The sequence below is a fragment of the Sycon ciliatum genome, chromosome 2, assembly GCF_964019385.1.
Source record: "Sycon ciliatum chromosome 2, ocSycCili1.1, whole genome shotgun sequence".
NCBI lineage: Eukaryota > Metazoa > Porifera > Calcarea > Leucosolenida > Sycettidae > Sycon > Sycon ciliatum.
Window position 1 is genome coordinate 31,284,487 of NC_088644.1, and position 23,322 is coordinate 31,307,808.

The 23,322-nt window shown below is 49.3% G+C and overlaps 1 protein-coding gene across 1 annotated transcript; it reads right to left on the reverse strand.

Moving 5' to 3' along the window:
* Nucleotides 1–522: 522 nt before the first annotated feature.
* LOC135809685 (UBX domain-containing protein 4-like) lies at nucleotides 523–18,332 on the reverse strand. The gene is made up of 11 exons (XM_065323094.1): nucleotides 18,136–18,332; nucleotides 16,448–16,547; nucleotides 15,010–15,038; nucleotides 14,611–14,732; nucleotides 13,736–13,899; nucleotides 13,288–13,342; nucleotides 12,734–13,023; nucleotides 12,414–12,516; nucleotides 11,735–11,872; nucleotides 1,335–1,603; nucleotides 523–891 (listed from the first exon to the last, which is right to left on the reverse strand). The coding sequence occupies exons 1-11, from the start codon at nucleotides 18,215–18,217 to the stop codon at nucleotides 777–779; spliced, it is 1,467 nt and encodes a 488-aa protein (XP_065179166.1). The 5' UTR covers nucleotides 18,218–18,332; the 3' UTR covers nucleotides 523–776.
* Nucleotides 18,333–23,322: the final 4,990 nt, after the last annotated feature.

Below are 23,322 nucleotides of genomic sequence, written 5' to 3' on the forward strand. Positions count from 1 at the left end.
CCCAGCAAGTCAAGGACCTCATTTGCCTGTACAACTCCCTGATTCTAGCTTCTGCAAGCCACATGCAACCGGATACGACGAAGCTTTTTGTACACATTTTAACCAGTCTGTACACAAAATCATGCACCGGTATGCGGATCGCGAGGTCCGGTTATGTTGTATACATAACATATGCTGCACATCGGTAACCAGCGATTTTCTTCCGGATGGCGAGGGATCCGGATAAGCGAGGTCTGACTGTAGTAGACGTCAGTATTGTACACTTCCAGAAAATGTGCGAACTGTCATTTTTCTATTCGAAAAGGGCGTTACCCCCCCCCCCCCACCCCGTTTTGAAATGCGTTACGTTAAGAAAAAAATGCGAATTTATGAGCTGCTCCCAATACTTTGAAATCCTCAACTTTGTGGAAAACTATTCAGGAAGTTAGGCAATGTTGTTCAGCCTTTCTGATTGAGTTTCAACACTACATGTACTGACTCCCTTTTGAGGGATGACCATCAACAGTCCAGTGCAAAGGAGAGTCGTGGCGAGTGGTATCCATAGTGCACTCCTGACTCAAGAATGTCCTCACAACTGAACTGTGTGACATGTACAAATAATTGCTTGTACCCGTTTGAAAAGTAAGAACATAATAAGACAATAGGCAGTTCTGGTAGCAGTTTCGACAGCATAGTGCGGGCATCAGCGGAAAAAGAAAAAAGAAGGCAAAAGCAAGGCAATTTTATAAACGTGTGTTTTGTGAGCAAGTTGTTTATGGAAGTTAGAATTTGTAGAGTTACTGTTGTTGCGTTGAGTTTCCATTCCATGTTCCCATGTCATCGTCCTCATCCCCACCGTCATTCGGTTTGAAGCGGTTTACTCGACCCTCTTTCGAAACGCCAAATGAAGACCTGAGCAAAGTACAAGAAGTAAAGTGCCAACAGACACCGCTGTTTAGACTCTGTGCTGGTTCTTTCACCTTGGTGCACCCGCTGCATGCCATGGCGGACACGAACACTCTCTTGCCTTACTCCATACTGACCATAGGACTTGGATGGAAATACATTTTAGTCAGACGTCCATACGTTCAACTGGGGCAAGTGATATCCGACCCTAGTTTCGACCCTAGTTTCCTGTGCCTGAACAAGTACAGTGAGTCTCATGCGTGCAAAAGCCCCGTTCTAAACATGTAGTCGTGCATGGACTTACTCTTGTCGGTCTGTTCATCTCCTGTTCAATGACACACAAGTGTACATAAACAATACTGCAGCCCCTCGCAATGTACGTGTGCACATCAAGTACTACTAGTAAATACCGGTAGTCTAGTATGCAGGTGAAAATATGATTCGCCTACCCTGTCTCAGGTCCTCTCCCTCGCCGTTGCCGTGCTTCAGCCGCATCACCGGACGATGATGCCTGCGGCATGGGCTGTGACGCCGCTTGGCTGCCTGATGGCGCGGGTGTGGACGGCGAAGAGGAAGATGCAGCCGACCCGGTAAGCCACTGCCAGATGGCCTGCAGCAGTAGCAGCGGGATCATGATGATCTTCCACACGCCAGAGTCGGGAGACAGTGCCGTGGCAGCACCAGCACCTGAACCACCTCTGCGCTGCTTTCCGGTCGTCTGCAGGAAACACAGTTCACAGAAACACAAAGCATGCAAGGTCGCATGGCAACTTTCAACAACAAAAACTACCAGTAGCAGGACAGGGATGAACTTAAAATAACTACAGTGCCTAGGGATTGATACCAAGCGGCAGACAACATAAAATTCGCAATCCTGGGGATAATACCATAGGAGCTAATAAAGCCTGTACATTCCCGAAATAGGTTGCTGGCTGTGCACCGGGAGGGAGATCCTGGGATGAACTGGAAGACGGTCATAAAAATCACCAGATGAGAAAACTATAATGCGCATGGCTGGCTCTGCAGAAAAGAATTCCAATCGAAAGACTGGCATGGAAAGTCCGTTGTCAACAACACATCATTCTGCTGGGATTGTGTGTGAGTAGTTCTCTGTTGTGTCCTCATTCTTCATTCCACTTGGCCTAAGCGAAGACTAGCCAAGCTTGCTTCGCGATGTCAACCCGACAGGTTACTCATTTCCCTCACTCTGATGATTCTTGAAACAAGATGAAACCGGTCAGTCAACCTATCGAGTAACTTTTGTTATGGTGTGTAGGGGGTTCTACTTTTCCAACTAGTGTATCAACCTCAGACCTCCCACACCTCCACAATGAGCACTGTTGAGGCAGCCCCAACTAGAGTAGCTGCCCACAGCATTTTTCAATGCCCACCCTCTTCTAAAAGAAGAATAGAGAGGGAAAATGATGATGACTGTTTCACCGCTCAAGCCGATTTGCCAGTCGTTCCAGCTGCTGACCCGTCAACTGCTGCCGCATCATCCCAGACTCTCCCGCCACCTCCTCCTCCACCACCTCCGCCGTCAATTGATCCGACTCTACACTCTCGGGCCTGCAACCCTCTGCCCGCACCCAACCTAGAGAGGTTAGTCAGGAAATGTATTAATCGAATGTGTACGAGCAGAAAGAGCATAGACGCCACTGCACAGAAGATACCAGCAATCTCTGATAAGCTAGCTAAGAATGAGTTTCCCACCTTCCTCTCAAAGAAATATGTGAAACTGTCAGCTGAGTCTACAAACATTGAGTGTACCAACTATCTTGAAAACAACGGGAGAATGCACAATCCAAACTGGACAAGACCACCAAACTCGAACAGGATGCAGCTAATGATCTTGAACATCTTGTTGAATGTCTGAAAGCTGATGATGTAGCCTGCCACCTTGCACCTCTAGTGGAAGCACGAGTTTGTTTGTCCTTGCTACAAAAAGTGCAAACGCCATTGCCAAGAAACTTGACGCTGCAATCTCTGATAGAATCAAGACTTCCAATGCACCTATAACTGTTGTCACTGACGTAGCAACTCTCCCACCTACAACTGAGGAAATTGGTCTACTTGTCAAACGTGCTGTTGCAAACGCTTCGAAATCCAACAAGCCCAAGTCTCCGAATAAAACACCAACCAAAAACAAACCAAAAAACTTGAAACGCCAAGGCAGCTTGAAACAGGCTCTCAAGAAGCCATCAACCAAAGCAACTGCCTGAAGAAATCCGAAAAACTATCTTAAATCTTCGTTTGAAATAATTATATTTGGCACTTACGTTTTTCCGATCATTTCAAAATGTTGGTTTGCGTTGCGCAAACCGTAGTTAACCTACATGTCACAGAGCCGCATCTCCCGCATGGAGATGCCGTCCGCGGACACGCCAAAACCGGCTAAGTCTCATACGAGCTCCGCTAAAGTCGTACGCACTGCCGGGCTCCCGCGTGGGGCCCCACGCAAGCATTCGCAACCGCGACGCGCGTACGACATGCCGTATAAGTCACCTATCCGCCTTGGGTGCAAGCTCACCCAAGGCCACCCTCGCAAGGCAGGAACAAGTAAAGACATTCACCAGTTGTTTGTTGTGCCTGCCCGCCGCAGAAATTGTTTGAAATTGTCTTCTTCTAAGCTTCCGCTCTCAGCGATAGTCTTTACACCCACCATGGCTTTCTCGCAGGCACAAATGGAGTCTATCCAGCAGATCGTGGCAGCCAGCGTGGCAGCAGCCCTCAGCGGCAACGCACCGGAGAACGGCACGGAGCACCAAGAAGACGGTATGTGTGCTGATCAATTAATGCACCATACGAACATGGGTTACCCCTCCTGCATTTCGCACGTCTCGTTGGAGACAGTCGATCGGATCAGACGAATCGAGTATATAGATCTGGCAATACTGCTCCCGCCCAAATCTATTTCTACCGGGGAGCCAGCCCCTAAGAGGTTCCGCATAGACGAGGAAGGGGCACTTTCGGTGACAAGTGCACCAAAAGGGAAAACTGAGAACCTTGCCACGTGGACCGAGGCATGGTCTATTTTTAGCCTGATCGCCATCCGCGATCAAACTCCCTGCGCCGCTGCACTGATGCAGCCGGGAAGTACCGCTTCTCGGCAGTCGTGGACTATGACACGCGGGCACGCCAGGCCCTGTCAAAGGACCCAAGCCGATCCCTGGCGGAGCTCGACACGGAGCTTTTCGCGACGTGTTTCACGGGACAGGCCCTCCCCAATTGCAGCATTTGCAAGAAGGTGGGGCAGTTGGCCGGAGCGTGCGCCTCGGCCTTTCGCGGCAAACAGGCGAAAGAGAGTACAAGCACTAAATCAACCGAAATCTGCCGCCGCTACAATCACGGCGCCTGCAGCGGCCCATGTCGCTTTCGACACGCCTGCCTCTTCTGCTCAGGCTCGCACGCCGTGTCAGCCTGTCCAGCCAAGAAATAAGAGCGAACAGCAATCAGCCCCGGCACCACTTTCTTGCATTCACCCACCCCCTAACACCCCTATGAACATTGCTGCATTACACCCCAACACCCCTATCAATATTAATGCATTACACACTGAATTGCTGGCGCACCCTAATCCTGCATTTGTTCATTCTCTAATTAGCAATTTACGTGCCGGCTGTCGTATTGGGTTCACCGGACCCCGTGATGTGTCCGTACGCAGCCCGAACTTGTCTTCAGCGGCAGCACACCCCGAGGTCGTCGACCAGTACCTGGCCACGGAATGCAGTCACGGCCACACCGCTGGCCCCTTCAACGCGCCGCCATTCGTCCATCTGCGCACCTCTGGCGTAGGTGTGGTCCCCAAGAAGTCGGGCGGCCACCGGCTCATCATGCACCTGTCCGCCCCCGATGGGAACAGCGTCAATTCGTTCATTGACAAGCAGGCCTACCGTTTCTCTCTAATTACGATTGACACGATAGCAGACCATGTGCGCAGGACGGGCCCCGGAGCCCTCCTGTCAAAGGTGGACCTGAAGCACGCGTTCCGACTCTGCCCCGTGCACCCTGACGACTGGCCGCTCCTCGGCATGTTATGGAAGGGCAACTACTATTTCGACACTGTCCTGCCATTTGGCCTACGCTCCGCTCCCAGTCTGTTTAACTGCCTGGCTACCGCCCTAGAATGGATCCTCCGTAATAACTACAGTATCCCTGCACTGGAGCACCATTTGGATGACTTCGTCTCAGTGTCTCCAGCAGCCGAGTCTGTCACGTCCTCGGCGGCCGCGACCCACAAAGCCACTATTCTGCAGGTCTTCGCAAAACTGGGTGTCCCAACAGCAGACGGCCCGGACAAAAGTTGTTGGCCCCGCCACCTGCCTCACAGTGCTTGGCATCAACATTGATTCAGCGGCAGGGGAGCTGCGGCTCCCAGCCGAGAAGCTCCGTACATTGCGGCAACTCCTAGCAGCCTGGGCCACCCGGTCATCAGCGTCCAAACACGAACTCCAGTCCCTCGTTGGCCACCTGGCGTTCGCCGCCAAGGTCGTGCCAGCTGGTCGTACGTTCATTCGCCGCCTCATCGACCTGTGTTCCTCGGTCACCAGCCCTGCCGCGGCCGTCCGCCTCACCAGCGAAGCTCTCGCCGACATCAAATGGTGGCAGGATTTCCTCCCACTATGGAACGGAAAGGCCCTCCTACGCGACCCCGTATGGTCAAAGTCCCCGGACCTGGAATTGTTCACCGACGCGTCTGGCAGCGGTTTCGGAGGCTTTTACCAGGGCCGTTGGTTCGCGGGCACATGGTCAGTGGCACAGCAGACCCCACCGTACACGTCCATAATGTGGAGAGAGATGTGGCCCATCGCCATTGCCTGCCCCCACTGGGCACAGAAGAAGATCCTCCTGCACTGCGATAATTCAGCAGTGTGCACTGCTTGGGAGTCCGGCACATGCCGACACGCCGGGGTCATGGCGCTGATACGCAGCACCATGCAATTCGCCGCTCGCCACAACTTCTGCCTGCTCGTCCGTCACATCGCCGGCGTCGACAACAGCATCGCAGACGCACTCTCCCGGGCCCAGTTCCAGCGCTTCCGCCGTCTGGTTCCCGACGCGGAGACTGCCCCATCGTCACTCGCCAGTGCCCAATCCGACAACAGATAGTCGCATCCGTCTGCAGCTGGCCAGGCGCTCCAGCCGCCAATTCAAGCTCCCAGCAATCCCAGCTACCACTGCGCGGGCTCGCCGTACGTCCGTAGTCCCCCCAGCCCAGCATCTGGCATCTCTGCTCTTTTCTTGTTGTTTTGTTTCCCCTACTCTACTAACCCACCTACAATTTCCGCTGGCAATGATCCATGCCCTCGCCGGGCGAACCCTTCTTGGTCTATCTTACCACTCTGTGTGCTTAATGGGCTTATCCGGCCCCTTAGAACCCCCCCCCCCTTTTCTTTTGGGAGGAAGGGGGGCCGACACCCCGCAGGCCCCAAGCCGGCGACCGCTGTACTCGGGGGCGCTCCATATGTACGCTACACGCGTGGCCCGCATGGCGCAAACAAAATATGGGCCAGGCACTGTGTTGCCATGCTACCGAGGCAAATTGTAGAGGGCGTTAAGCCTACCTAGCAGGTGTAGGTTTGCCTGTATACTAGGGGCACGGCTCCGTGAGCCTGACCTACTCGCTGTCTTGTGCTCTGCGTGTATATCCAGGCTCGCAAGCCGCGCGCATAACATCCCGCCGGATGTCCACCTCCCGCCGGAGGATCGCCTACAGACACCACCGCCGCAAGCAACGGCTCCGCGAGCCAACGCTTCGCCGCCCGCTGTCTTTTAGTATTGTTCTGTGTGCCTATCCAGGGTCGCTAGCCCCGCTCGCATTACATCCCGCCGAACATATAACTCCCGCCGGAGAATTGCTTATAGACACTGCCGCTGCAAGCTACGGCTCCGCCGTACCAAGGCTGCGCCGCCCGCTATCTGTTGTTCTGTGTGTCTGTCCAGGGTCGCCAGCCCCGCTTGCACAACATCCCGCCGGATGTCCACCTCCCGCCGGAGGATCGTTTATACCGCCGCAAGCCACGACTACGCAAGCCAATGTTACGTGCCACCCCCATGCGTCCACCCGCAAGGCTAAGTACCTTTGGGTTAGGCCAATATTAAGAGGCTCCCACCCCGCGGGGCTGGGGGGAGGGGGGCTCTCGGGTCGTATTTGCATTAGCCCCACAGCATGGGGCGAACCGCGGCCAAACCAGTACCGGAACGCCCCGCCGAGGTCAGGGGGGAGATCTCCCACTAGCATAACCCACGGGTCCCCTGCTTACAATCCGCAGCCACGCCGCCGGGCCAGTGCGTTCCGGGAAGCGGGCCGCTGTTCGGCGACCCGGCGCAGCACGCATACACCGCAGCTTGGCCGCCGTACCATCCTGCCTGTTTAGGGAACATGCGCGTGTGCGGGCGTATGCGTGTGTGCGTTTGTGTTGCATGCGCTTGTGTCCTCCTAGGCTCGCTAGCCGCCGCTCTCTCAGCGCGAGCAGAGCACCTGATTGCCAACTCAGTAGCCACTGGCACACAGCGCACGTACGCCCCAGGCTAGCGTGCATTCCTGGAGTTCATGGGTCGCATGCGCCGCGACGCACATCACCCAGGTCAGAACGACGTCCTGCTGTTCGCTGCCGCAATGTCTCACTCAGTCAGCGCCAGCACTCTGAGAGTCTACCTGGCCGCGATCAAATACCACCTCCTCCGCATGGGAGGCCCGGTCGGGGTTACATCCTCTAACCGCATCACAGCCTTGCTCAAGGGCTTGGAGAGGGAGAGAGCGTCACTTCCCAGGCATCCGTCAGCACGCCCTCAGCGCCAAGCGATCACCGTCCACCAGCTGAAGGCTCTCCGCCAGTTCTTGGATCGGACCTTGTACTCCCCGGCAGACAGACTAATGCTATGGGCTGCTCTGACGACAGCCTTCTACGGCCTGCTGCGTGTGAGTGAGTACACGTCGCTGTCACCACACGGTCCCGGCGGCCTCAAGACGCTGAGGCGCGAACACCTCCGGCTAGCCCAGCAGGAGGCCTCTCTGCAGCTCCAGAGGACAAAGACGTCTCAATTAACAACAGGCGGGGAGGTAGCGCTGCATCGCTACGCTGACCCCGCACTATGTCCCGTCCGAGCCCTGCAGGCTTACGTTCGGTCCAGCAAATGGAGCAATGACAAGCAACCCCTATTCAAGTTTCAGGATGGTCGCCAGCTCACGCCGAACGATATCAATGCTGTCCTACACAAAGTGCTAGGTCCAAGCATCAGCAGCCATTCCTTACGCGCCGGGGGAGCCACACACATGGCGGATCGAGGCGCACCGGAGTATGCCCTGATGGCTGCAGGCCGCTGGTCCAGCGGGGCATATCGCACGTACATTCGCAGGCCCGCAGGCATGCCACAGCACTACTAGAGGCTGCGTGTCGCAAGCCACTCGGTACCTTTATTGGAGGCACGGGTGCTGCCAATGGGCGCCGCATAGTGCACGCACATCGGCACCATTGAACTATTCATGTGTACTAAGATTTAGTGTTCCGCTGCCATAGCAACCTAGTAGTACACGTAGCCGTTCCGACGGCGCAGGACCCCGCGGGTCGCTTCTGCTGTCCTTGCCTCTCTGATGCGTGATATGTGTACATCATTTTCATTTATAATCATGACCTCATACTGAGTATATGTACGTCATACTTGATTACCGATCACAGGCTCATGATTATTCATGCTGGAATAAACGCTTGCGACACCCCACAGGCTCGTCTCTCTTGTGTGGCATGAGGGTTAATATGTAATTAACTCTGGTGTTCATAATTTGTATTCACTCATATTTAACCCTGTAGAAACTCAAGTTTTAACCTTAAGCTACGGACCAAAATTCCGTGTCTCTACTGCTCTTCTCAGCTCAGATAAGCTTAAAATTGATATTTGCAAAATTCAAAATATCATGAAGAAATATTCCAATTTATACATGGAGAAAAAAGATTTACCAGCTTTCTTTAACTGTTTTCCTGTTAAACCTGCAAAGTTTTATCAACTACCTAAAATTCACACAAAAACCACTTGCTTCAGGTATACCAGGTCGTCCTATTGTGTCCTGTATAAACTAATGCACATCACCGGCCTCACGATTTGTGTATTTCCATTTGAAACAAACCTTTAATACCTTATCATCCACTGTTCTTGTCGATACTTGTGAACTTACTCGTCGTCTTTCGAGTTCTGTCTTTTCACAATCCTGCAGCCTCGTTACTGCTGATGTTGTAAGTCTGTATACTAATATGAACTGGACTGATACTATTGCTGCCATCGATTCATTCCTTTCGAAAGTAAATCATCCTCTTCGCCCTTTAATTGTTGAACTAGTCCAATTTGTACTTGAGAATAACTGTTTCATTTTTTCAAGACACAATCTACCATCAACAATCTGGAATGGCTATGGGGATCCCTATGGCAGTAAATGCTGCAAATGCATTTGTGTACATACCGGTACATGAAAAGAAAAGCTTAGCCTTATTCCCTTCTACAATATTGCTATTTCTCAGGTTTGTCGACGACCTATTCCTTATTATTTAGGGCTGAAACGATCGTGGATTTTCACGTATCGATTACTCTTTAGCTTAACGATCGAGTAATCGATTATAATCGTTAGCAAATAGAGTCATAATTCTGTGCAAACATTACTCTGTTTCCACAAACTATGCCTTCATAATACCAACAAATCTGCATTAGTGAAAGGGTAGCTCCGAAACATGGCAGTTTTGAAGTCAATTAACCTCAGAACATGAACCATAACCCTGGCAACTGCATACTCCCAGCGGAAACTGATTCAAACTTCACAAAACGAGGGTTTACAGTACTTTCTGGACACGAATTTAAAACACGCAAAATAATCGTAATCGGTAATCTAAACGATTGCTCGATCGTTAGAGTTATCAAACGAGTACTCGATTATTCGGTATAATCGTTTCAGCCCTATTATTATTGATAAGTTAGCACTTAAAGGGGAAGTTAAGGCAAAAATTAAAATTTCACCAGTTGTAGTCTTCGGGGTGCTGAGTCGAATGGTCTTGGTCCGAGAAAGCTGAGACGCTCCCTTCCTACTTGAATCCCAATCGAACTCGCGCACTTCCACCGAAACTGGGTGACTGCGCCCTACTAGATGGGGATTTGTATGCAAAATGTCACTAAAAGCGCCATTTCGTTCTTATAAAAGCACGGATGACCGCAATTGGCCCATATGTTGTAGTCTTTTGGACGCTGAGTCGACTGGTTTTGGTCCGAAAAGGCTGCGATGCAGCGTTCCTTCTTTATTCCCAATCGAACATGGTTGAAAAGGCGGTCACGTGCTCCTGCGTACGCCAGTCACCTGGTCGCCGTGCCTGCAGGGTACAACTTACTAGCCTGCTTGACCTTTTTTGGGTGCAGTCCTGTCACTCGAGTTGAACCTTGGTGTGAAAGTTGTCGCCTGCTGGCGTGGTGACCAGGTGATTTGGGCATCCAGGAGCACGTGACCGCTTGTTCAACCATGTTCGATTGGGAATAAAGGAGGAACGCTGCATCGTAGCCTTTTCGGACCAAAACCAATCGACTCAGCGTCCAAAAGACTACAACATATGGGCCAATCGCGGTCATCCGTGCTTTTATAAGAACGAAATGGCGCTTTTAGTGACATTTTGCATACAAATCCCCATCTAGTAGGGCGCAGTCACCCAGTTTCGGTGGAAGTGCGCGAGTTCGATTGGGATTCAAGTAGGAAGGGAGCGTCTCAGCTTTCTCGGACCAAGACCATTCGACTCAGCACCCAGAAGACTACAACTGGTGAAATTTTTATTTTTGCCTTAACTTCCCCTTTAACGACCTGAAAAAATCCTTGTATTCCGAGCTTCCAGATATCCAATTGACGTGGTCTACCCCAGATGAAAAATGCATTCTTCTCGCCTTGGAAATCTTTAAATCAACTCAGAATAATATTTGCAATTCATTGTACAAAACATACCAAAAACCTCGCAATGCATACCTCTACATTCCGTTTAAGTCAAACCATCCTAAGTCAAACTTCAGATCATTTATCACAGCAGAATTACTCCATTACAATCGTACTAATACTCTGCTCTCTGATATCCTGTCTGTTCGTAAACTCTTTTGGTTCCGACTTAGACTCCGCGGCTATCCGCCACACTTCCTAGCTTCTGTTTTCAATAATATCGAAGCTTTACCAACCATCCCGAAAGAGAAGTCCTCATCGAAGTCACATGGTAATTCCATTACCTTCACTACTTCATATCATAATTTCTTCATTCATGAAAATGTTAGAGGACTGCTTAATTCTACTTTTAACATGGATGCATCGGTTTTCTATCGTATTAAAGACCAATTTGCTATTCTAATGTTTCTTCTTTTGCAGGTTCCTTGAACCTGCCAAAACATATTGGTATTTTTCACTGAAACATTTATTCACTGAAACTTCCAGTCTTATCCGTAAATGGAAACCACCAAATATAGATCATTGTATCTTCATATGGGCATTTCCAAACACGGATCATAATACATTTGCATGCCACACTCACCTTGCAGCTTGACGCATTGACACACTTCTAGAACACACGTCAATTACCCCTACCCCTCTGCCTCTTTGGGCTCCCAGCGGCTTTAATGGGTCCACATGTGTTATAGATACCTTTGGTCAAGTGAGTTGGCATTGCTATTTAATGTATTTTTCGTTACTCATTTCCCTCACTCTGATGATTCTTGGAACAAGACGAAACCGGTCAGTCAACCTATCAAGTAACTTTTGTTATGGTGTGTAGGGGGTTCTACTTTTCCAACTAATAAATAATCAGTTCTCTGTTTCCCTGTGACGGTCTCCAGTTTACCTCACCTTGGGCAGAACAAGCACGGCACTGCGAGGTGACAACTGCAACTCCTGCAGTGTCTGGTCGTCCACTTCAAATGTCAACTCCTGGCGTGGGTAAGTCGTGCACAGACTGAATCCGTTCGGGAAGCGATCCGACACGCGCTATAGTCCAGAGAGCGCAATGCAGAGTAGATGGAGACAGTCATCAAACAATTGGCAGCGTAATTAGCAGCCACATACTGGACAATCTCACCACACTGGCAAATGCAAAAAAAGTGATTTCTATCCAAAAAAAGGTGAGACCGATAAGTTCCATTTCAAGACTAGACCAGTTCGGATTTAGTACATGCATTTGCGTACAGTGCAGTGGTGGTAAATGAAGTGAAATCCTACCCCATGAACAGAACAGGAAGGGGCACAGCTCAGCGTTCGTAGTGCCACCCCCTCCTCTCCCCCCCCCCCCCTTCGTATTTTGGAGCTGAGGTTCCATTCAGCACATGATGTGTGTCACTGAGCGTAACTCCCAATGTGAGAATCCATGCTGGCTCTCTGTGAGCTGTTGGTGCACAGCTAAAATAGCAAGATTAGGGGGACTCGAGGCTTCACAGAGGGCTAGCAATGTTCCTTCAGATTGAAGTGCCAACTCATGAACAGAATACAACTGTACAATTGCACGAAGTAAAATGTACAATGTAGTACTAACATCTGCAACGAATTGCCGTGCTACGCTCAGCTGGGTAGTGGAAGAGAAGTCCTCGGTAAGCGATGAGCCGTCGGGAAATCGGAACTGTATGCGGGCCATATCGCTGACGGAAGTAGAGCAGAGAACAACAACAGACAGCCAGGAGGTCGTAAGTACCGGCTACATACATGCAATCATGTTTAAGTGCACGCATCAACGCAAGCTGTTCTAAATCTGCGACTGTCCTAACATTGAAGTGAATCTGCAGGATGGAAAGATGCAGTACATGTAAGTGCACTAGCGCGCGTGTGTGGCAGGGTAGTTTATAATTTCTATCTCACCTCGGAAGTGATGGTGGCCGTGCCACTGACGGAGCAGCAGCAGCAGCAGCAGTAGCAGACACAGGTTCACTCGATGCCGAGGCTGCCGCTGATCCCGACTGCTTCTGCCGTCGGGCTGCTTTGTCCTCTGCTATCTTCCTCCTGATCTCCTCGCGAGCTCTATCTGCTTCATCTTTCTCTCTCTGCATCTCCTTTCTTCGGTCTGATGCTTCGCGTGACTTTTGCTGGGCTTTGTATTCCTGTAGCTTTTTGCCAGATTCACGACGAGATAGTTCGGAATCCAAATCTTTCTGCAAGCAACATACAGAAGCATGCGAAAACATTTGACCTCAACACAGTGTCAAGGAATACGAGAATATGTGTGTGTGTGTGTGTGTGTGTGTGTGTGTGTGTGTGTGTGTGTGTGTGTGTGTGTGTGTGTGTGTGTGCGCGCGCGCGTGCATGCGTGTCTGTGTGTGTGGGCGCTAGTGCGGCACAAACATGAAACAGGGAGGAAACTGCAACACTGGTGAATGTCCTTCATGAACTTTAATTTTTTTATAAATGTCTCCTACCTGCTTCTCTTCTTCTTGTCGCTGCTGCCGCTTCATAGCAATCAGCTCACGTGCTCTGCAAAGTAGTGCAAACAAGCCCAAAACAAATGAGTTGGGAGTCGCTATGCTGAAACAGGGTAGAACTAACTAGTTGCACTTTCTCATTTCCACTCAACAAAAATGCACACAAATATCCAGGAAGAAATTATTTTCCCTGTCCAAGAGCTGGAAATCTCGAGTGCAATTACATGTACTAGTACTGTAATTTCACAAATTTCCAGAACTTCCGGTGCATGTCTTTCACGCCTGAAGTTCCAATAGCCACACAAACACTAGCGCACAGCATCCAATAGGTGACTGGTTCTCTGTACCAACAGTTTCTGTTCACCTAACCTGGTCTTTTTGCCCTCATAACTAAATCAAAATGTTGAGCACTTTAAAAACTTCTGAACTTAGCGTACTCACGTACTTTGCAATCTTGTCTTCGTTAGAGGGCTGCTGGGCAGCAGGGGTGGTTGAGGCCGCTGCCCCCGATGCTGTTTGTGGCGCAGGCGCAGTGGCAGCAGCGCTTGCTTGAGCCGGAGCAGCACCGGCCGTGTTAGCAGCCATTGCTGAGCCCGCGCTGGTCAGTTTCTTGAGACGGACAGCAAACAGAACATGGAACAAATTGTACACATAGACCAAAACCAACGGATCACCTACAGCATGGTACTATATTTAGTAGGGCTATGGTCTTATGGGAGTACACAGTGCACAGTACATACATCTGTCAGCTCTACATGCACATACACTACTATCACCTAAGCAGTTCATACTGATAACAGGAAGAAAGAAGAAACACCCACACCGAGAGCACTGCCTGGAGAATGCAGGAGCATGTGAACGTGACTGGAGATCATGGAGAGTGTTCTGCTGCTACTGCAAGACAACTGGCACACGTCATCAATGGCAGTCTCAGGGAGCAATCATACTGATGCCGTATTTTTAGGTGTGTGTAGGGACATGGCACAAGAGCTATCAAGCAATTCAAAAATCACTGAATGGCCAGCCGCACCGCTACCTCGCCATCCAGTGAGCAGTTATCGTCCAGAGAACCACCGAGATAGGTAAAACTGGCCACCTGATCAATTACACCATCAGACTCCAAATGTATGCCACCCTGAGCAGAGTCATCACCTTCGTCTTGGACGTGCTCACGGTCAAGCCCCAACGCACACACACACACACACACACTCAGTGCAGGCATTCGACAGTGGACCGGTACAGCGCGTACAAAGCTCTGTCCAGCTTAGCAGCAAACAGGAAGAGAATCATTCCTGAATCGACGACTTCTGTACCACTCACCTCCTGAGCAGACTGCAGCTTTGCTAACAGCTCATCAGTGCTTGCAGTGCCTTGCACTACTTCCAATGGTCCACCACTCAATGGGCTGATCATGTACGAAGTAGGCACAATGGTGACGGGATCTAGACAATGAAGATTTCAGTCAAGGAAACTCAACACGGAGAGCACGCCCCACATACTAGTAGGCCGTGTGGTGTAGGAGTGAGTCAACAACACAACCTTCGTTTCCATTGCACTCTGAGGTACTATTGAATACATCAGTGAAGTACACAAACAAACGGAAGGAACAGGAGGCCACCAACAGGACAGTAGCCTGATTTCTTGGGGATTTGTTGCCATAAAGATGGTATTCAGGCTCTCCACAGTGCACAGAACCATCTCTTGCAAAAGTTAGGATACAAATCTGAGTGAACTGTGTGTAGGAGTCACTGCAGATGGGCACACAGAAACACACAAAGCCAAACACAGATACACACACGCAAGCACACACACACACATACACACACACACGCGCGCGCGCGCCCACGCACGCACGCATGCACACACACACACACACACACACACACACACACACACACACACACACACACACACACACGCAGAGACGATAATGCACTCTGTATCCCAGTGCCACGTGATGGCGATAGTACATGTACAAGTCACGTACCACAGCCTCATCATATTCATGCAAATTGCAGGTGAGCTTCAATACATCAAGTTATTCTATTCCAGAATTGAAAGCATACCCAGTACTTGCTATAGCCGACACAGTATTGGCTGCATGTGCGTAGTTGCTACTAAAATACTCTGCATATGGCTATGATGGCTACTCTAGTACCGTACTACATGAACTACAATAGAACCGTGGAGGCTCCCTGGACCGGATACGTCGCTCAACCGGGCACCTTGCACACATGCAATTGCAGTCAAATCTTGAAAAACTGTCTTCCCCCGGTCTTGTGGCGGTCAGCTTAACTACATTTGTACTTCATCTGTACTTCACCGCATCAAAAGGTCATGAAATAACCCTCGACGCCTAATCTGTGTGTGTGTGTGCAAATGATATCGACTTTGGTTCGGCAAAGCCGAAAGGGAGAGAACGATGCAACATATCCATTGTGGCTGTGGTGTACAGTACATGTATATCCAAGTTAGGGACGAGTGTGAGATGCAGCCACCCTTCGTTCCCCCTGGCATGCAGAGGTTCTGCTGTACTATGGGGTACGGGTACTAACTGCAAGCTCTCCTGAAGATCTGGCGTCATAAGGTGAGCTTTGCATGCCAATGCTCCACTATTTACATCAAGGCTGTTATATCCTGCTAGAGAGTAAGTGCTACTACTGGCATGGCACCAGCTCAGAAGATGCAACATCTGCTATTCAAGCCAGCCGTATCAACGGATTTTCGTGAGATACCCATCCGGGACAGCCGTCTCAACAATAGAAGCTAGGCAGGGAAGCAAACTCACACGTCCAGAGGATATTGCGAAGAATAAAGATCAGGTGGGAAAAAAGAAGAAGAAAGAAATCTCTGGATCTCTGGACGTATAAGTTTGTTTCCCTGCGTAACTTCTATTGTTGAGACGGCTTTCCCTGCTGAGCGTCCCATGAAAAATGATTAGGAGATTTTCATGTAGATTGCCTAGATTCACTGATCAATGGCGTATTCAGATGGTAGCAACATTTGGTTATATTCAAATCAGAAGGGTATAACCATGGTGCAACTGATCATGGTGGGTGAGAAATCCTTGAGAGCTAAATACTCATCAGAATGAGTAGGACTGGAGCTGGGAACATCGACGTTTCATATCAGAAAAACAAATCACAAGCAGCCATACCTGCCAGGAGTAACCTTCAAAGCAACACTGCTGCTTGCGACGGAGCCCACCGCATCACTATCCCAGCTTTCTTGCGTCGATACAGACGCCGGTTGTTCATCTACGGATGCAGAACAGAATGGAGACAGATAGATAGAGAAAAATAGAGTAGGACGAGGAAAAAGGATAAATGAGCATCGGTCCATGGATCATGTACAAAACCATGTTCAAAACCCTGTACAACTTCCCAGAAATGCCATACGGTGGTGCTCATTCTAAACAAGGTAGAAAACTTCCCCACACAACTTGGATAGCCGATCATTAGGCAGTCCATCACCGATTCACCATCCACTACAACATGATAACGGTGCATGATACTTTCTTGAGAAAAACGGAAATGGAATAAGCCGCTACATGAGCGATGAACCACCCAGCATCAGCCCAGCAAATACCAACAACAGAGCATTGATCAGCACTGTGCATCCCTAGCTACATAGAGCTAGCTTCACTCTGCTGTGGGCCAATTGGAGGTACGCCGCTACACCCAAACAGTTGGTGAAACCCTCTGAAGTTGTGCTACCCTATGCCGACGTGTACTTCGCCCCGCCATATCACTGAGTCTCTACCACATGTGTGGTTCGCCGGACACCGCTCAATACCCGTGGTGCTGCAAGACCCTCACCGGCACTGACAACTGGTCAGGTTTCGTCAATGCCTCTGATCAGCTTTACGACACCATAGGTGCATGGACACAGGGAGTAACGTTACCAACAATGTACATGTACAGGGTTAGATAAACATTGTTTTGTTGAAAACATGTTGTTGGTTGACAGCATGTAACAAGGCGGAGGACACCGTGTTACATGCTGTCAACCAACATGTACAGGGTTCTAGCCAGGTCAAAATAGTAGGGGGGGGGGGGGGGGGGGGGGGGGCAGGGAAACAGTTGCCCCGTAACCCTTTTTTCCATTTTCAAAACAACTGTCTTGCAATGCAAAATGCAACGTACGGGTACGGGGCGAACACCTGACTTCACCCCAGACAAATGTGCCTTTATGAACCGTCTAGTACGGACTATCGACTGCACTTTTTTTACAGGTGGGGGACAAACAGAGTAGGGGACGCTGTCCCCCCCCCCCCCCATGGCTAGAACCCTGATGTATATAAAGCAACAACCATTGTATTGAGTCATACATTGCTTGCGGACTGATTCCTCTTGGCAAGATTTGGAATCGTGGAGGTCCTTTGAGGTATGTATGTACATGTACTAGCACCTTTTTCCTGCTTCCTTTCCTGCATACCGGTAAGTCATAGGCGCTAGGCGGGGTTGAGTTTGACGTAAAAAAATAAAAAAGAAGAATTCACAAACTACGCGATTGCAGGTGAATGTCAACATTGGCAAAAGATATTTCCAATTTTCCACCAATGTTTGCACGATGTGGTGGTTGTGATGTATGCATGATGCCTGGCTTGGTTGGCCAAGTCCAAGAGCACAGTGCTGTCACTGTGGTGGTGAAATTCGTCTAATGATGTCGTGATATAAGAAATAATTAATTAATACGTATGTACTAGTAGCATAATGTTCTATTCTTGAGCTATGTTTGCCCCCACGAGAGGCTGTTCTATCTAGCCGTACAATAATGGATATATCAATACATACACGACAAAAAGGCACAGGAAATAAATCAGAATCTAAATGGAAGAAATACCTGCTGCAAATACGATGAACAGGCAGCGTTTCTGCTGTGCAGAAGAAATGGCATCTGCTACGCTTCCTTCAAACCACTTCATTCTCGCAGACAGTAATTTTGTTTGTGGGACGACAGAGTAAATATCTCTACGTGCCGTGGTACCTTCCAAAGGCTATCAAATCTTCCAGCTCGTCACGACTAGGTCAAACATCAATGACAAATTACAATGTAATAATACAATGCAAAAAGCTTGTAAGTTGTAAAAAAAAAAAAAAAAAAAAAAAGTCTTTTTTGGTGAAAAAAAAAAAATGAGTGAGATGAGGCCGAGGTCGAGAGTGAACGTAAAAAGTACACGTACACGTCGTTGAACGACTCCTTGTGTTGATGTGACCTCACGAGTCACGAATGAGTCATGTCACGAATGAGTCATCTTCCCGGCTCACTGGCACTGCTACAAGTAGGCTTGTCCACAAAATGTTTTCAATTATTTTTGAAATTTGGTTGGATTTTCGCACTTTGAATTTTTTTGGAATTTTGGCCCCATCAGGATTGAATTTTGGCCGTTTTTGGAGAACGACAGACTGTCAGTGATGTCACATCAGGAGAGTACATGTGCTGCTCAATATTATTACCAAGTTTGACATGTGAAAACAGTACTTTCAAATACACACACCTTTGACCTTTGCCCTTTTGACACCCATCCCCGAATTTGGAAGCACACAGACACATAATTATGATAAGCAGTTTGTGGATTTTTTTGTTTTTTTAGGAACTATTGGGTACAAGTACTGTAAAAACCATTATTATTATTATTATTATTATTTTATTTATTTTACTAGGGTGTTTCCCACAGACCTATGGTCTTCTTACGGGAGCCCCTAGAAAGGTTAAGCATGAACGAACAAATGGGCGATAATCTGTACAAGAGCGAACAGTGGAAGGCAGCATATTCCACCGATCAGAACCTATGTAGCCAAGACGAGAAAAACCAGCTTTAGTGTGGGCAGAAGGCAAGGCCAGAGAAAAAGAGATTTGGGACCAAGAGCACTGGACAATGGCCAGCGATGCGCGATACTGTTCGCAGATATGAGCAAGGCTTTCGACCGTGTACAGCATCAACAACTGGTCAACGAGCTGGCTGACGTAGGGCTAGGCGGCTCGGTGCTGAAGTGGTTCGCGGACTATCTGTCCTCCAGAAGTCAACAAGTCGTGGTCAATGGGGAGCGTGGTGGGACTGTGCCCTGCACCAGGGGAGTTCCGCAAGGGTCCGTCCTTGGCCCCCTCCTCTTTTGCGTCTACATCCGCAAGGTTCCACAGATTGTTCGGAACAGTATTTCTCAGCTCTATGCCGATGACATCGCCTTTTTCGTCATTGGAACGGACCTCTCTGTCATGCTGCGAAAGCTTCAGGATGACCTTAGCGCTCTGGAGCTCTACCTTGATGACAAAGGACTTCTCATGAACCCTGACAAGACGCAGTTCCTGGTCCTTCGGCGCCCACGCCAACCTGTGCCGCATCTACCAATCCCCCTAGTTTGTAAAGGCAAGCCCCTCACCCCTGCAGCCACCGTGAAGTATCTCGGACTACTCATCGACGAGCATCTCACCTTCCAGCCGCAAGTCGAGAAGGTCTGCGGTGCGGTGTTCGGCAAGATTGCCGCCTTCAGACATGGCCGAAAAAACCTAACACCTGAAGCGAAGAGGACGTTCTATTTATCCATTGTGCAATCGACTCTCGACTATGCCAGTAACGCTTATCTGCACTGTCTCAGCGCCACCCTGTTCAATAAAATCGTGACGGTCAGTCACATAGCAATGAAGAAAGTTTTTGGGTTTGACCGTATGATGTCTACTGAAATTGTTCTCCGCAAATATCATCTCTATTCTTTTGAACAGCGCACAAATCTTAAACTCTATGTTTTCGTGTACCGCTGCTTGACCCCACATCTTGCTAGTCCCCTTCTCCAATCCTTGTTCCAGCTTAGGGCTGCTGTGCCCGGACACCAGGCTCGCACGCGCGGCCAGGCACAGCGCGCATTAGTTCTTCCGCCTGTTTCTACGCAATATGGCATGCGTTCTATTTCTTTCCTGGCGGCAGACAGATGGAATGCTCTTCCCACTGACTGCCGTCAGGCCCCGTCTCTTACTCTGTATGTAAACATGGTAAAAATTCACCTAGGGTTCCCAGTAAAAAGGCAACGCCTGTTGGGACTCCCCTAGTAAAATAATAAAATCTACTACTACTACTACTACTACCTAGTGACGGAAGTAGTATGTGCACTGGAGGAGCGGGTATGGAAAATTTCTTTTAGGAGGGAGCTACATGTGCCGCTATGGACAGAGCGAAATACAAGAATAAAAAGCTTCAAATTGACTCGGACAGAAATGTGAGAGAGATTGTATAGGCTAAGAATATGAGAGGCACTGGTAAAGTTATCGAAACCAAAAACTATTCTTAGACACCTGTTAAATAGCCGGACATACTTATCGAAATAGTAAGAACTGAGGGTGTGGACGTATGCGCTACTTGCATACTCCAATGACGACTGAATAACACTAAGGTAAAAGCTACGCCGTGCGTGGAATGGCAAGAGATGTCTTGACATGCGGTAGGCGCCGAGTTTCCTGTTGACAGACCCAATCAAACCGTCAATTTGTGGCCCAAAAGTCAGGTGCTCGTCAATGACAATGCCAAGATAGCGTGCGGACTGCGCTCGAAGAACATGGACGCCGTCAATGACGACACTGGCGGAACCAGACACTGCTGTTGTCTTTCTGTGAAGGAGGAGGAACTTCGTCTTTGCTGGGTTCAGCGTCATGCGCTTCTCTTCCAGGTAGACAGACAGCTTGGCCAGATCTCCGTTCAAAGCTCCGATGACTTCCTCAGCAGAGTCACCAGCTGCATACATATTAACATCATCCGCAAACTGCAGAACTGTGGAACTGTTGACGCATGAGGGAAGACCACGGACATAGAGGCTGAATAGGATAGGTCCCAAAACAGACCCCTGCGGAACACCCTGCGTACATGGCACGCGTGGCAGGCCCTCTGGTGCAATGAGCTGCTGCGTTCGATCACTCAGGTAGCTTTTAAACCATGCCAGAGCCGAGTCACCAATCCCACAATCAAATAACTCATTCAACAGCAACTGGTGATTGACGCTGTCAAACGCTTTCCTGACATCAGCGAGCACTACGCCAACAACTTTCCCATTATCCAAATCTTTCATCCAGCTATCAATTGCAACAGCCAGGGCCTCCTCACACGAGTGATATCGTCTGTATGCAAATTGCTGGGGTGGAATAATGTCGGGATTCTCTCTCAGAAGAAGGCTTAATTGGTTGTACACGTGCTTCTCGAGGACTTTGCTAGCGATCGGCAAAAGTGAAACAGGTCGGTAGTTTCGCGGTTCAGAGCGGTCCCCGCCCTTGAAAAGTGCTCTCACGGATGCATGCTTGAAAAGCGCAGGAAACTTACTCTCCTCAATAGATGCCCTGAGAAGAGCACACAGGGAACCTGCCATCACTTCATGACATTTCTTGAAAAGGATCGGAGGCAACCCGTCTGCTCCGGGAGCTTTATGTGCATTGAGATTACGAAGGATCTTTACAACGTCGGTGACCGTAGGCTGCGAGATAGCCAACATAGAAGTCTGGCGATGGGGACCAGATGGGCAGTGAAGGTGTGTCCGAATGGGGTCTGAAACAGTTTGTGCAAATGTGCGGGAGATACCAATGTGATCAGTCCCTCCTAAAGTGTCCTTGGTATGTCTGTGAAGCAGGCCATTGAGTAACTGCCATTGGCCCCTGGGCTGTTTACGGACGGACATGAATTGATGTTGATAGTACTGGGAGCGGAGACGCCTGTTCATTAAAGTTCCCTCGCGCCGAACTCGACGATATTCTTCTAAAGCTGCTGGGTCACTCGCTTTCTTACATGCTCGGCGATGGAGGTACTGTCGACGTGCCAATAGAAAACGTAGCTCTGGAGTGATCCATGGCTTAGGCGATTTCTTGTGTAGCTTTATGTTCTTGACCACATATGGATCGAGGTCATCAAGGACACCTCCAATGCTACCGTGCCATTTATCCACGAGTTCATCAACGCCAGTGCTAGCAGTGACATGCCGTCCTGTCTCAGTGAGGGCCGAACCAATCCTGTCAGACAGATCATCAAAGTCCAGGGTGGAAAGCGGTTTCTTTCTAGTCCTAACTCGGAGGTGACCTGGTCTGTCAAGGTTGCATTCAAGGTCTAGACTAGCTTTCACGGCAAAGTGATCACTAATTGGATCAGGCATTACACTGACATCAACAGCTACAAGGTCGCCAGTGATACAAATAGGGTCCAAACATGAATCGGAGCGGAATCTGGTTGGCTCTGTTACAACGTTATGAACACAGTGGGTTGCACACATGTTTCGGAAGTGAGCGGGAGCTTGATCAGACAAGCAATTGACATTAAGGTCGCCGAGAATGCATAATGAGCTGTGCTTCACGCTTCGTGTTACGTTGTCTATGTAGGCGGTGAATATATCCCAGAATCCTACCCCTGATGAAGGGGGTCGGTAAACACATATCAGTGGTAAACGCCAAGTGACGTGTCCAGAGCTGCGAAATTCAAGCAGCGCACTCACTGCTTCTAGTTCACTGTCACACGGACTCAAATTGATATGCATGTACGTCATCGGTATAGTGCTACGAACATATATTAGCACACCACCTCCGCCTTTCCCTCCGCCTCTGTCTCGTCGAATGTGGTCGTAGCCTTGCAATGCAATAAACGAATCTGCAATTGAAGTGTCTAGCCAAGTTTCGGTAATGCATAGTATGTCCAATGTATGAGTAATAATTAAATCCTGTATATACAATAACTTGTTCCTGATACTACATATATTTATGTGACAAATATTTAATTTAGAATGCCAGTGCGTTGTTGGGGTATCGGATTGACTGGAGTCCATGCCAGCAGCTGCCATTCCACTTTCGCACCCCTAGGTGGTCTTTGAGAGATGCATGGCGATTTCTTCGTCTGTCATGGCTTTGCCCTTCAACATGATCACGCATCTAGGCAGAGTACATCGGATGCCATTCTGTCGCAGTTTCCGAAATGTAGGCCAGACGTCATTTCGCTTAGATTGTTCAGTACGAGTGAGATCATGGGACACGTAAACAGGGTTGCCACCTGTAACTGCTTCTTGCTTCTTT